A 15042-nucleotide genomic window follows, 5' to 3' on the forward strand; every position below is an offset into this window, starting at 1 on the left:
GGCAAAACCATCTGTGAGTGGGCCCATTGTTGGCAGTCTCAGCAGGGAGAAAAGAGTGACTAGATGATGAAAACTGAACTCTTTTCTTGTCTCAGAGGTTATGCTAAAATTAGGTGTGGTTACAGGGGAGAGAATTGATTCAAAGGCTTGATTGTCCAGAAAGCTGATCCAATCTGCTAAAAAGCCAACTGAGATCTTGTTTTTCAATTCACACTAACTTAATTTCATGTTGAGCACAATTCTGTGTTGTTGGCAAAGTAAGAAAAAGATGAAATAATTCTTGGAAGCAAAGATGCGTGTGTTAATTTAAATGTGCAGAGCTATGAAAGCAGCCAGCCAAAACACCTGCCCCTGTGTATGAGATGACCTACTGTGTTTTCTTGGCTTCCGAGCCAAAAATGTTTAATGCTTTAGGTGTTTGTGTTGTTTTGTGTTGTCCAGAAGTGGCAGATCCTGTAGAATGCAAGCTGGACCTGTTAAGCTCCATGCAGGAGATGAAAGCTCCCCTCCTGGGGAGGCACTTCTCCCCATAGACACATTGTGTGACTTGTGTCTGACACTTTTTTTTTTTTTTTAAATGCTGTTCTTCAGCCTTGTTCTGATGTTTGCTGAGAAATAACTTTTTGTGAGTGAAGGTAAAGGTTCATAAAGGATTTTAATTTGGATTTTTCCTTTTATAATTTCTTTTAATAATGAAGCAGCTTTCATGATGGTTACATGTGCTATATTGGCATTGCATAGTCTATCCCCAGAATAAGTACAGTATGAGCCACAGCAGTATAAGATTTCCCTACACTGTTTTCTGCCATTCTTCCTAATCTTTGACCTCTGGAGGGAAGAGGATCCGTTCAGTTTTGGTTTTTGCTGTTGGGCTGCCATTTAGTGCCAGTTGTGACAGTGGCTTTTATGATGTGGACACCTGCCCATTAGGAACTAGACTGAGACAACTAACTGACTCCACACAGGCCACCAAACAGTTGCTATGTTACAATGACTTTCAGTTATTATTAGTTGCCTATTTGTTTTAATGGGATAATAAACCACATATCTGTTGACATATCTGTTGAATCAGTAACCTAGAAGTGAAAGGCTCTGTATTCCATAAGCCATTGAGGGACAGCAGTTGTACAAACTTCTCACACACCATTCTTCTAGTCCATCTAGCTCCTGGAACTCTGTGCTATTCCCTCTGCAGGACTTCAACACACAACTTGGATTACGCACCCCAGCCAAGATTTTCAAAAGTAACTAGTGATTCTGGGTGCCTCAGTTTTTGAGAGGGTGGATTTTCGGCACTTTCTGAAAATCAGGGCCTTTGATGGTGGCTTAGAGTGGACACCCAAAAATTGAGGCACTAAAAATCACTTTGAAAATCTTGACCCTGAATCCTAGTCTGCTGCACTCCATGGGCTGGTCTACACGGGGGGGGGGGGGGGGGGGGGAGGAGGAGAATCGAATCAAGATACGCAACTTCAGCTACGTGAATAGCGTAGCTGAAGTCGAAGTATCTTGGATAGAATTACCTGGGGTTCACACGGCGTGGGATTGACGGCCGCGGCTCCCCCATCGACTGCGCTACCGCTGCTCGCTCTGGTGGAGTTCCAGAGTCGATGGTGAGCGTGTTTGGGGATCTATATATCGCTTCTTAACGAGATGCGATATATTGATCCCGGATAAATCGATTGCTACCCGCCGATACGGCGGGTAGTGAAGACATACCCCGTGTTGTTCTAGTCCTACTCCTCTAGTCCCCAGGTTCCTCTCTCTGCCAGTGCACCCTAACTAGGCCCTACAACAGCCCTGGTTAGTCCACATTTTGGATAGCTGGTTCTCTCTGTCCCTCAGTCCTGACCTACAGTTCCCTTACTATTCCAGGCTTGCACTCCATGGGCCTTTCCTGAACAGAGAATATTTGTGCCAATTTATCAGGTGTTCTGTGATGCACACTGTTGCTCCCATCTTACCCTCCAAACTCCTTCTCATTTGTTTCCTACTGTAAGGATTTGAACACCTTTGCGGGGGTGGGGGAAAGAGGGCGATGGCAGAGCATGAATCATCTGCACTGCTTAGCTTTGAACCCTTTCCACATTTTTAAGCCAGTACGAGAGTGACTATTACAGGTTGAAAACAACTGTGCAGAAATGTAGCACTTTCAAAAATTCTGACTGTTTTCATTTGTTTACTCTTATTGTAGTTAAATAGGGAGCTAGAGGATGGCTTAAAAGATGAGTAATTAACTTTTGAAATCCAGTCTTGAGAGTTTTTTGGGTGGTGCTGAAGCAGTCCCCATTGCAAAACTGTCACACTTAGTTGGTGTGATTGGCCAATTCTGCTCAGGAAAGCTAGCCTGGAGACTGAATGACCCCCTCACCCTTAGAAGGGTTTGAAAGTGAGCATGAGGGTGGAGAGCGGGAGAGACTTGCCCTGAGACTGTTTGCAGCACACTACTGTTGGAGCACAGTCCTAGCTTGCTTTCTCTAGCCAAAATACTTGCTGCTCTTTTGTCTGTTCTTTTAATTTGTGACCAGCAAAAGAAGCAGTGACCCTTTATTTTCTGGATGGCTCTCCATCGCTTCAGCATCTTGGAGGCTCACTTGCTGTGACTTGCAGTGTCAGAAGCTTTTTAAAACTATTGTGTTAAACACAGACCTAAAATTAGCTAAGCACTGGCTGAGATGAGATTAGTTAGGTTTTCCTTACTCTGCCTCCCCCACTCCCAGCCTTGCAATAAAGAGATTAAAGGGGGACTGTACAGTTAAAAATCATGCACTTTAAAAAAACAAACAACCCTCCCTGTTACTCTGCTACTGACACCTGAGATTATTACAAGTGAAAGAATGATCAGAAATCTAATTTTTCACTAATTTTGATCCTTTACTGTTCAATTTTGCTTCATATGGACAGATAAACTAGTCAGTTTCACTTTGTAGTTTTTTATTCTGCTTCACTTTTAGGATCCCAAGCACAATCAATGCTGCTAACTTTATAGGGGAATGTTTGTTTATTTAGTAAAGAAAATCCATTTCTGATGGAGTCTAAAAAACAGAAAAAACATTTCCATAGGTCTTCAGTTTCATAAATGCTTGGTTTTTGCAAAACCTTCATTATGAGTTAAATTTGACCCACCAGTGGCACTTTGAGATGTGTTGGCAGCTAATCTGTTCTGCTTTACAGCATGTGTTGCTTTAAGAATGACTGGAATTCTAGGGGGAGGGAGAAGGGAAGCTTTGACCTCCATGTGCACATGTGTTGCTGGCAGCATCCCCTTGCTCTTCACTGTGATTAAATGGATAAATCAAAGAGCACTAGCCCTCTTCCAAACCCTCTGTCTAGTGAGGCTCCTTCTCCTATTTCCTAGTAGCCAGTGTGGATGAAATATTTCCAAGAACATGAGATAAGGTTATCAAGTTCTTTTTGGGGTGCGAGCTAGTAGCTGGCATGGTCACTTAGTTACATTGCTGTCTTTTTCATACAGGTCCGAATGCATCAATAAGTTTGCCTCTGTCTTTGGGACCATGCCCCTGAAAGTGGTGGAGCATCGTGCTGATCCTGTCCTGTACAAAGATGACTTCCCTGAGAAACTGAAGAGCTTCCCCAACATCGGCAGCTTGTAAAAAGGCAGCTCGGAGGCAAACTTGAGTATAAAAAACAATGAGAGAAAAAAGATGACCAGTGCTAAGATGAGCCTGAGGCCTGGAAGGAAAATGCCAGGGTGTGGGTTCGAACTGAGGGGAAGAGGATTAATGCCAGGTTCTGATATATTAATCCATCCTTCACAATACACAGAACAGTAATGCAGAGCACTGCAGCTATTTCTATATTACACACAAATACAGGACAGGTTCTATGCTTGGGTCTACTGAAAATGCCAAACACTTTTTTCCAGTGGAGCCTGCTTATACTGAAGGATAAAGCAGAATCTTGCTGTGTAAGGAGTGCTTTACATGACTCCCCTGTTCTGTTAAATACACTCTTTTGGTTTGATGCAACCACCAGTATAAATGCAAACTGCTTTCAATACTGGCTACAACATGTATCCAGCCTGTTTTTCCCCTTATAAGGCTGGCATGCCTACCTCCATTGAGGTTAGTTGTTGGCTTTAAGTAATTGAGCAACAAAGATCCCTGCCTGGCTTTTTTGCTTAGCAAGATAAATGTTTTTCTTTAAAAAAAAAAAAAATTAAAAATCCAGTCTTTTGTTGTAGGGTTTAGGGGGCTAAACATTTTTGCATTAAATGAAAAATATTTCAGTGGGAATTGACGCAGATCACAGCCAAGGGGATGGTCTCCTTAATTTAAAGACTTAAAGATATCCCTACCATCACTACACTTCTCATATGTATGTATAAATCTCAGGTTTTCTGCTATACTCATAGAAGAGAAGTCCATTCAATATAAAAGACATTTTATGGAGAGGAAAATGTATCTTCTGCCCTTACTATGTTTTGCTATCCCCAAAGCTCTTCCTTATCAAGATGGAACAGTTGTTTGTTCATACAGCATATCCATGTACTGGGGTAACAGCTAAAATAGATGTTTGTATATGTGAACCCTCTTCAGAAAACAATGTGCTGTAGGATAGATTGTCATGCACCTCCATCTGCAGGAATTCCACTTTACAGCTGGTGTGTGTGTATGTGCAGTATATTAATAACACATACTTAGCAAACAAACCCACATAAGCTGCCCTCATTTGAAAAATTGCCAAGGGCTAGCCTGTGATTAACCTATAGAACCCACTGCCACAGGATCTTACTTGAACACATGGCTTAGTATAATTTTTAAAAGGTTAGACATTTGTTATGGAGGGTCAAGGTGTTTCTCCATGGTTAAAGTTGATCTGAATATTATCTGTCTACACTAGAGACAATAAAATTTTCAAGGATGATCAGTCTTCGTGCTCCAGCATATAAACTGATCCCAAGCTGGAACCAGAGAGAAAGTCTCTTCTTTGCCCAAGTGGTATAGTGTCCATCTATTTGGTGCATTATGGGCAGTTTGCACTTTCCTCACTAGCATCCAGTACTGCAACTGTTGGAGGCATCATATTTGATGGACCATCTTTCTGTTACAGTATGACCATTCTTATAGTTCTGCCAAATCCCAAACAGCAGGGCAAGTGTTAGCACTCTTAGTTCATCCCTCTGCCCTGAGAATGACAGGCAGCAATGGCAAAAATCAAATGGAAGTCAAGCCAGAAACAGGAAACATCTGCTCCCTGTTTGTGTCACCCCAGTAAAACTTTCCTCATTGCCCAACACAGTGGAGGTGTTGGAAATGAGAAGCCTGTTAGAACAGTAGCTGTGAGGGGATACATCAACTTAGAACTCTCAAGGGAAGTGTCTGTAAACTAAATTGTCTCATACTTGGGAATGTTTAATTACCGATAAATTCTAGGACTTGTTTCTAGGACCTTGCAGTCTTTGCTACGTTCTAACTGTGCTGTGGGGGATGGTAGTAGGCAATGACAGGTGATGGTAATGCTAATGACTTTTTGCATACAGGGGGTACCACTGGGTGAGGAACACTGTTTCTCTGCTGCTGAACAGTTCTTCCCTGCAGCCTCCACACATGCACTTATTTCCTGAGTCTGTTAGTTTATGCCTGAATTATGTCCTTGTGCTTAAGAATCAGACTGCAGCTCAATTTCCATAAAGCAGCTCATTTTTAAAAGGGAAATTATGACAGCAGAATATGCTACTGAACTGACCCCAAAGGTGGGGCTAACCTCAGGATGGCAGAGGTTTGGGAGTGTTCCAGAGAGAGAACTTCTCCCATGCACACAGTCTTGAAACTGCTGCAACCTGGTAGTTCCTCCTTAAGTTCATAGGCAAAGGTTACATGTAGTTTTTGCACAAACACTTATAGCACAAGGCAGATTTCAGATTGGGGGAATATGGTGATCTAGAAATAGAAGTGGTGGGTGCCAGCCTGACAAAGAAAAGCTCTGTGTAGCTCGAAAGCTTCTCTCTCTCACCAACAGAAGTTGGTCCAATAAAAGATTTTACCTCATCCACCTTGTCTCTCTGAAACCCACCTAAAGTGATCTCTAGGTTTGACACTCTAAGTGATCAACAGCCCCTCATGGCCAAGATCATGTGGGCTTGAGCAAGTGTCTCTTCCTTGATAAGCCCAAGAGCCATTACGTCAATTAACCTGTCACATTTTGTCCTGCATCATTTCACAGATGTTTTTTATATTCCAAACTCTATTTAATGATGGTATGTCTCCGTTCTGTGGTATGGAAAGTGACTGAATATAAAGTTGGGCAGCTGTCAAGTCTATAGGGCCACTTCCCCCAACCCATTTATAATTGTTGTGTGTTTCTGAAAACGATTCAAAAACTGTAAAATAGCAAAGTGTGTGTGAGAGAGAATTGGGATGATTCTATTGTCGGTCATTAAATTAAGAGAATTGTTAACTGTTCAGCTTGTATGTTTTATTAAAAAAAAGTTCAATATGGATATTAAAAAAAAAAAAAAAATAGCTCAAAAGTATTGATTGTATTCTGTTTGACTTCTGAAGAGTTGACTATGTACATTCCCTAAGGAACTGTGGAAGTATTCTGAAAGGAAAACTGCAGGGATTGGTTCTTTTTGCTAAATAAATCTGTATTAAAACATGAATATCCACAACACACTCTAGAAATAATCAACACTATTTTAACATCTTCACAACTATTAATGGTGCTGGTGTCTTTCAGTGGGAGCTTTTACTCAGGACAGACTCTTCCCATATACCCCTCCAGAGAAGGTAGATTTTACTTGTTTCCTGCCATTATTTGGCAGTACCATTGAGGGTTGGTTTTTTTTGTTTTTTGGGGGGGGGGAATGAAGGGGGGTGACTTCCCTTTTACTCAATGGTTTAATTGTAATGCTGTGGATGTGTCAGAATCCTTCCCACTTTGCTGGGAGTGGTCACTCGCTGCAGCGTTAAGGATTATGTGCTCAGGAGATAATTTGGGAGACCTTTGAAATGACCAACCTGAATAAAAGAAGGGGACTTCCCTACAAACAAGGAGGCTGTAAACATGAAGAGTCAGGATCTTGGGAGAAGGGCGGGTGACTAAGCTATCTTGACAGTGGCTTTCTTTGCAATGGCAGCTTCTTATTTCCTCTCTGTTCAGAGACACTGCAATGTGTTGATTAAAATACGTAGCATGCTGCAAAATTATTGAAATGATGGTGGGGGCACCTTGTTATTTGTACAGGAGGACAAAGAGGGATAGTTACCCAGCCAATTGTGCAAGTCTCGGGTAAATTTTTAGCCTCACTGACTGTGTAAACGGTTTGTCAGCTCAGTCTGTTGCCCACCTCAGAGCTCTGCTATCTGATTACAGGGCATACCGATTGAGTCCCCAACGTTCTGAACTGCTGATTTCCTGCTGTCTCCAGCTCTTACGCTGTGCCCCCTGTTGCATCTGCACTAATGTTACTTGAATTTGCTTTACTGCAGCAACTATCTTTCTAACTGCATTTAATATTAAGCTCAACAGTCAGCTCTTCGAACCCTGGATGCCTAAAGTATGCTCCTAAATCCATATGAAAATAAAAGTGGCCTTATTTTCAAAGGTTCTTAGGACCTGCAACTCCCATTGCTTTCAGTACATGGGTGAGTGCTGAGCACTTTGGAAAAGCAGGCCACTTGTATTAAGGTGCCTAAGTATGGATTTAGGAGGCTACTTTTAGGCATTTGGGTTTGAAAATATTGACCTGAGCTTTATGATGACAGATTATTCTATTAAATGAGGTCACTCTGTGGATGCTTGTGTGGATGCACTATGGAAGCAGAGTCTGTTACGCTGTAATAGCCATCTATAAGAATGGCGTTTGCTCGGAAGCATCCCAAAGTGGTTTATCGACAACGCACAGAAAATCTACTCATCCACCAATGAAATATAGCCTCGTCTGCAGTGAAGAATCACAGCTGTTGTAACAGCAAAACTACAAGAAGTGAAAATGGGTGGGCTGATTCAGGGAGGCAGATTGTAATGATCTGAACTGGAATTGAGGCAGGACAAATGTAAGTATTCCAGTTTTCTTGGAATTAGTTTTAAAGGCTCACGTATTTTCAATTTACCAGAACAGCTGCACGACTTTTTTTTTTCAAAACCAAACAGTAGCTTCCACTTCTACAGGACGGATGTTTCATTTTCCTGCTGTCATGTAGACTCTTCCTTGCAGTAAAAGCAGGGGTAGGGGGGAGAAACAAAGACAAAACTGCACTGTCCAGTGCCTACAGCAGATGATATGTGAGGCGGAGACTGGGAAAAGCTAAGTTGGCTCCACTGTTGCTTGCTGAGGAGCTGCGAATAGCAGAACAAAGACCATCCAGAAGTTCAAACCGTACTGACAGACGATGGGAGTCCAAGAAAGTTGTTGTGGCAAAAAAACAACAAAAAAACCTTCCCCCAAGCCTAGCAATAACTTCAGCTCTCTGCTGGAAGCTGCACGGTCTTGAGCTAAACAGCTGCAGCTCCCTTCACATGAGCATTTAAGTCACTAAAAAAATCCAACTCCCAGAACCCAATTTGCGAACGTATGTGGGTATGGAGGAGGAGGATCTTTATGCTGCATTTCACCTCCCCTCTCTGTCCTCCCTTCATTGTAATCTGTCTCAGAGCAAGGTTAGCTAGGACAGTATAGATTTACATTTGATATTGGTGGGGCTTTTAGCCTCGCATCACACTTGTGTGTGTCTGTCTGTGTCTGTCCAAGTACCTCACAAACAATAAAGTGAAGATGCTTCAGGTATTCAGAGCATTCCCACTCCCCTCTCTGTGAGTTTCTCACTTAACCCCCTCCAGGAGGTCAGTCAGTATTTATTGTTCTTGTTGTTACAGTTGACGAAACCGAGGCCCAGAGAAGCCGAGAGTTACCCAAAGTCTCTCAGAGTCTTCATAGGCAAAGCTGAGAATAGAACCTAGGCATCCCAGTCCTGTGTCTTAGCAACATGACCATTTTTTGTCTTCTGTGCCATTTTCCTGGAGCACTGGAAAGCCCCAGGACTGTCTCTTTATTAGCGTGAGCACGACTTGGCCTGCCCTGGTTTGAAGCCATTTAGAATCGTTCCGAGTGTGCTCAGTGTAATTGTAGTTTGAGGTAAACTGCTGTTAAGCAGTCTTGCGTCTGCTGATCTTCAGCATTCCAGTGTCTGCCAGGCTCTCATAGCTGCTTCCATGGCAAGTTGTGTTTTTCATTAAGGGGTGACAGCAACAATTGAGGCAATTAGCTGAAATGGTGTGGTGATGGTGGTGGCCAGGGCATTACCCACCTGAGGAAACACAGCACAGCCCTGATGGGTATTCCCAGCAGAAACCCTGGGAATGCTGCTAGGCTGCCTGCTCGATGTCTTCATTTTCTGGAGATGGTTGCAGCAATTCTCCAAATGTTCTTGACTTTATCCCTGAATGCCTTGATTGTCTATTTACTTGGAGAAAGACGGAATGCTTTGTTAACTCCTTCCTTTCCAGACTGGAGTGACAGCTCTGCAATCCTTTCGATCCTACCTTGGGAGATGGCGACAACATGGGATTACTACATTTCTATAGTAATTGCGCAAGGCCATGTGCTTTCCCTTCCATCAGTTGTTTTGGGATTGGTTTGGTATTTTTTTTACGTTGACAGTAAACTCTGGGATGGCGACGCTTTAGGTATTCAGACCATTCCCATGCCCCTGACTGCCTGGCTGCAGCCACGTAAAACTAAAATCTGCTTCAGTTGCTTTATTTGAAAGCAAACGTAGTGCTGCTGAAAGTTTTTCTGCGTGGGGATTAAAGTTCTTTGTCCACACAACAGGCACCAGTGATGCAGGCTTCCTTTTTCACTGTCCCCTAGCGCTGCAAGGAAGTTCACTCCCTGTGACCCATTCACTTAGCCTCTTTGCTGAGACTGAGACACAAACAGTTGTGGGGTGTTTTCTTTTCTTTCTTTGAAGCCATTTGTCCACAAAGAGCTGGTCATTTCACATAACACAATGAACAGCCATAGGATGGTAATAATTTTCAGTCATCATCAGTTGCTGTGTGATACAAGGCTTCATGCATCATCCCCAGTCTTCTGAGCCACATAGTTCCCCATTCATTCTCTCTCTTTCTCTCACATGTGCCTATGTACATACATGAAATGATAACCTGGCACGCATGGCTCTGAAATGAGTTCAGTCATAAAGGAATGAATCAGAGCTCGTATGGAGACTGCCACTTATGGGCAGATATTCTGTTATGAACTGGTACAGAAGGACCAGTAATGCTGTTTCTTGAATTAGAATCTTCTAATCCACTTTGTCATTGCTGGGTTGGTGTATTAGTTGGAATATAGAGCAGTGATGCACGTCCTGCCCTCTCCTTTTGCACCTCTTCTCCTCTGGGCTAATATAGTTCAGTTTTTATATGGACAAAGGTCAGTTCAAGTCCCAAATGTAGGTTTGGTTTAAAAACAAGCTTTTCTAAAACCAAACATCACTGGAAATATTTCCATAGTACTGTTTGTATAACTACAGAAACAGTTTTATTTGAAGGAATAATTTTTTCCTGCATGTTTGTGGTATCCAAAATGGTGCACCATTCTGCTAAAGTATGCCTAGAACTGTACACAAGTGTGAATGTGACTAGATGGTTTTAATTGCACTAGGAGAGTGTAGTGCAAAAAGTAAGCAAAACTGTCAATATTTAGAATTCTTCCCCTTTTTAATTATTTAATACTTGTAAATAAATAATCCTTCTCTTAAAGACAGAAAGCATATATTTGAACCTTACAGTGTCTCTTTAATTTTTGTATGTTTGGTTTGTCATTTTGTTGTATAGTTTTATTTTTCAGTGAAGAATGACACTTTTGAGAGTGTAAATCTGCAAACTTCTGTTGTTGTTGATGACTGTAATGCACCCAGAGGTTTGCCGGGGGACTCTCAAAACAGCTAGACAAGAACCCTGCTCCAAAAACGTACAATCAGAAACCCAGTCCTGAAATCATATCAATGTTGGGGGGATCCTTGAGCTTCCGCTGAGCCCCTTGAAGTGAATGGGCCTCCAGCATGATTGCCAGGGTCCACCGAGTAGATCTCATGGTAGGATCAGAGCCTGAAACTTGGCTGAGATACAAGTGAGGAAGAGAACAAACAGGAGCATGGAGAAGGGAAAGCCAGGCTTCCGTAAACATGATCAGATGGTGACTGAAGACTTGTGTTGGTGAGCAAGAATATTTTTTGGCTTAATGGCTAGTTCCCTTCATGAGGGATTGGACTGAGGAGCAAATTGGAATTTTCTGTTGGCTCTAATGGAGACACAAGGAGTGTGGGGTATAAGCACCTTCATGAGAAGTGATGGGCTCCAGGAGCATGCGGCTGGGTGGTAAAATTCTGCTTCCTGCCACACCCCTGCTTCCACTTTATTTTTGTTGGGGTTCAGACCCTCGGTCACGGGCTTCAATGTGACCAATAAAATGTCAAAGTATGGAACCAGCGTGCAGGTGCCTCTTGTGACCCATGCATGATGGACACCCGCACAACTGTCATCACTTAGCATCTCACTCCTACCTGCTCATGTGGTGCACACCTGTGGCCACTTGGCAATGAACCTGAACCGCTCAGATCAAAGGCCCCTTTGTTCCCTCGTGTGTGTTTATTTTTGACCCACCTTTCATATAGCTGTGAGCTGTTTTACTCATGAATATACTTATATTTCACACCTGGTTTACTCTATTTTCTAGGTCATTTTTTAAACTATTGGGAATTGTTTTGTGACTGTATATTACTGGAATTATGGGCTAGATCCTCAGTGTATCTCCATTGAAGTCAGTGCTGATTCACATCAACTGAGGACCTGGCCCTATAATTTTACCCTTGCTGAGTGTAACCAGGCCACTTTATACAAGGTAGAAAAAAAGATCTAAATGTAAAAGGATTGAAAAGTGAAGTCCAGGAAGAAAGCAGCAACAGGAGTAAACTACTAGGTGCGAGCGTCTGTCTTTGTCTCGTCATTGTTACAAATAGTCTGAACATTTATGCAGTTAAGATGGGGAAGTGGAAGATCTTTTACAAGTAATAAACTCATATTTGTCTCAGATTAAATGCAACACCTTAACACATGGGCGCCATATGGCCATAAACAGATGAAGCTTTCATGTATTTTGCCTTTTTCTCCAAGGGGGAGGCTGTGATTGGCCCATATTATTAAAGATTAGTTGCCTGCTTTTAAAAAAGAAAGAGGAAAAGAACCCAAAGCTGTTTAGACTAGTAGAGTTTATAGAAGAAATTGCTTTTCATTTGGAGGTCTAGTACACTAACACACACAGCGAGAGCTCGCACTTGATGTTACCCCTGGTGTCCTGGCCAAATTCCCATGTGGGAAATTACATTCTGCCTCCCTAAATTCCTCTTGGAGTTTCAGTTGGAACCTATCCTCTGCCACAAAGGATGGTGGTTGGGAGATGCTGTGGTCTAATCCCGCCTCCACCACTTTCTCAGACAGGTGCTGAGCAGAGCACCTAACATCTCAGTATCTTAATTTCCCCAGCTGTAAAACAATACTTCCTACTTCTTATGGATGGGGTGCAGCTGTCTGTTTGTACAGTGCTCTGAATATAAGAAAGCCCAAGTTAAATATCGCTACATATAAGCTCCATTATTGTAGGTGTGTTTAATTTTAAAAATGGTATCATCAGCCCTGTTCATACGGCTCAGCAAAGGGCCCAGCCTTCCATGTCAACCTTCAAAGGAAGAGCAAACGTTTATGCTAGTTGTGTAGACCCCTGAAAACAGGAAATACTGAAACTGGGTTTAAGCCGCCAACAAACAAGGCTTTGCCAGCATGTGGAGACTCCGATATCTAGTGCTTGAGGGCCAGAGGAATTTTTCTCCTACAAGTGATCCAATCCATGGCACGGAATAGACAAGGGGTACACAATCTTATTGTTAGTTACACAGTGCCTTGTGAGAGGGAAAACAGTTACGCTATGTCTGAGCTAATGTGACATTTGGCAGCTCACTGAAGGCAAAACAAGAGACACCTGTGCAGGCACAATGCAGGGTACAGCTTAGCAGCAGCACAACAGTTTGAGTGCGCCTCAGCTCTGCATGGGCCCAAAGGGCAAAGTTCAGATCCCGATCCAAGCGTTCTCAGAGTTTGGAGCTAGTCCCTGTTGCTGGCTGCTGGTGGCACACCTGATGAGTTTGCGAGATTAGTCTGTAGATTCTCAGAGGAAAAAAATGGCCACAGCTGGAGGTGATTCCCCAAAGGGAAACAACAGAAGATTTCCCCACTGAGCATTAATTTCCTTCACTCAGAGCTGAAGGTGTGTGAAAAAGCAGAGCAAAGGGACCAACAGGAGACAAAACCTGCTCCATGGCCTCTAGACTCGGCCTAGTCCTGCCCTTGAGAAGCTGCAAACTGGGAATCCACTCAAGCTGGTACTAGCAGCCCCTCTGGTGTGGGAAGAGCTAATGCTGATTGAAGGGCATTGCTAAGGGAGAGACTGAACCTTGTCTGATCACCATCAAGCCCATCTTTGAAATGTGGCAGTGGCTGAGAATGCAGGGAACCCTGCGCAGTAAGGCCCAACAGGCTCCCACTGGACTCTTAGCTACATGTGCTATGGGGAAAGGGGATGTGGTAGGTGACTTTTGAATACCTGACACATGAGACAAAGTGGCCTCTCGGAGGCTAATTCCCAATACACTAATGTTTCCCCTTTGTCCTTCAGAAACCCGGAGTCACTATATCGGAGCTATTCTAGCCAATGGCCTATTGAAATGCAGTGTGGTCTACTAGTTAGTATAGGACTGAGGAGTTTTATTCTTGGGTTTTATTCCCACTTCTGGTGCTGACTTGTGGGACCTTGGACAAATCACTTCACTTTTCCATGCCTCTGTTTCCCTATCTGTGAAATGGGGTGTCTTATCAGCCGGCTTCATTCATTACTATTTGGGAAGTGTTCCGAGACCGTAAGGTGAAGGAGCTGGAAAAGTGCCAGGTATTATTTATAACTTTAGAGGGTTTGATCTCTCCCAGCAGAAATAGTTCCTGATACTATCTAGTGGGAATAGTACCACCCACTTACCTCTGCTCATGCTCTCCAGTTCACCTACTAGCAGCCACTTTAAAGTACACTCTTCGTAGGTGCGAAAAGCACTCACTAGCTTTAAGTTTGCCTGTGGGGTATTGCCATGGCTGGGTTTTGGCTGTTAACAATCTCTTTGTATGGGGGTAGAGGCAGCAGTCCTGTGAGCTGCCACCTGTTGTTAATCTAGCCCCGGCTAATCCATTCTGCACTGTGTCAGCAGTTCAAAAGGGCACTGTTAGTATTTTTTGCCAACTTCAATTAATGTGAGATTTTGGAGGCCCCCTCTGATCACATTTCATCTGTCATGAGTCAGGAACAAAATAGACAGATTCCAGTTGGGAGGAGAGAAGAGAAGGAGTTTATTGCAAACAAAAACAACAACAGTTGGGTCTCCTCAGACAGTGCTGCCAGTAATTCAGTTCATTTTGACTCCTTTAAAAAAAATTGGCACCTAGAAATTCCAATCCCTCCCACCTCACAAAAAAAAAAAAAATTCTAAGTGCAATAACTTACTCCCAAAACAATTCAAAAAGAACCAAGATGCAAAGCAGTTTGTTCTTTTTTTAATATTACACTGTAACGAACTTGTAATACATGTCTGTATAGGCAGTAAAATTGTATGGCACAAACCTCACATTGCAATATCTTTTCATGGTTTTTTTTACTCATTTTTTTCCTGAACTTTTTTTTTAAATTTTATTTTTTTAATATAGTCTACCTCAGGCTGTTAAGCTAAAGAAAAAAGTTGCGTTTACACAAGGTTACAATATTTTACAGCAAGACCAATAATATTGATTGAGGTTTGTTTTCTTTCTTTCTTTCTCCTTCTCTCCCATTCTCTCTTTCAAACACTGCACACCTAAACTGATATATTATTATACATTGAAAACTGTCCTTCAAAATCAGTAGTATAAAAGTCCAAGCTCTATCTATGTATCTAGCTATGTGGGATGGGGTGGGTAATCATGTTACCAGCAAAGAGTTAC

At 42.6% G+C, this 15042-nt stretch overlaps 1 protein-coding gene across 9 annotated transcripts in view; it reads left to right on the forward strand.

The window, feature by feature from the left end:
• Positions 1-6493, forward strand: part of EXT2 (exostosin glycosyltransferase 2) — a 103259-nt gene extending 96766 nt beyond the window's left edge. For all 9 annotated transcript variants that reach the window (XM_008179788.4, XM_024100469.3, XM_008179792.4 and 6 more), the window contains one exon: positions 3476-6493. In XM_008179788.4, coding sequence (XP_008178010.2) covers positions 3476-3614 — 139 coding nt within the window. In that variant the 3' untranslated portion in view covers positions 3615-6493. The remainder of the gene's footprint in view (positions 1-3475) is intronic.
• The last annotated feature ends 8549 nt before the right edge of the window (positions 6494-15042 follow it).

The sequence above is a fragment of the Chrysemys picta genome, chromosome 4 (genome assembly GCF_011386835.1).
Source record: "Chrysemys picta bellii isolate R12L10 chromosome 4, ASM1138683v2, whole genome shotgun sequence".
In the NCBI taxonomy this organism is placed as follows: domain Eukaryota; kingdom Metazoa; phylum Chordata; order Testudines; family Emydidae; genus Chrysemys; species Chrysemys picta.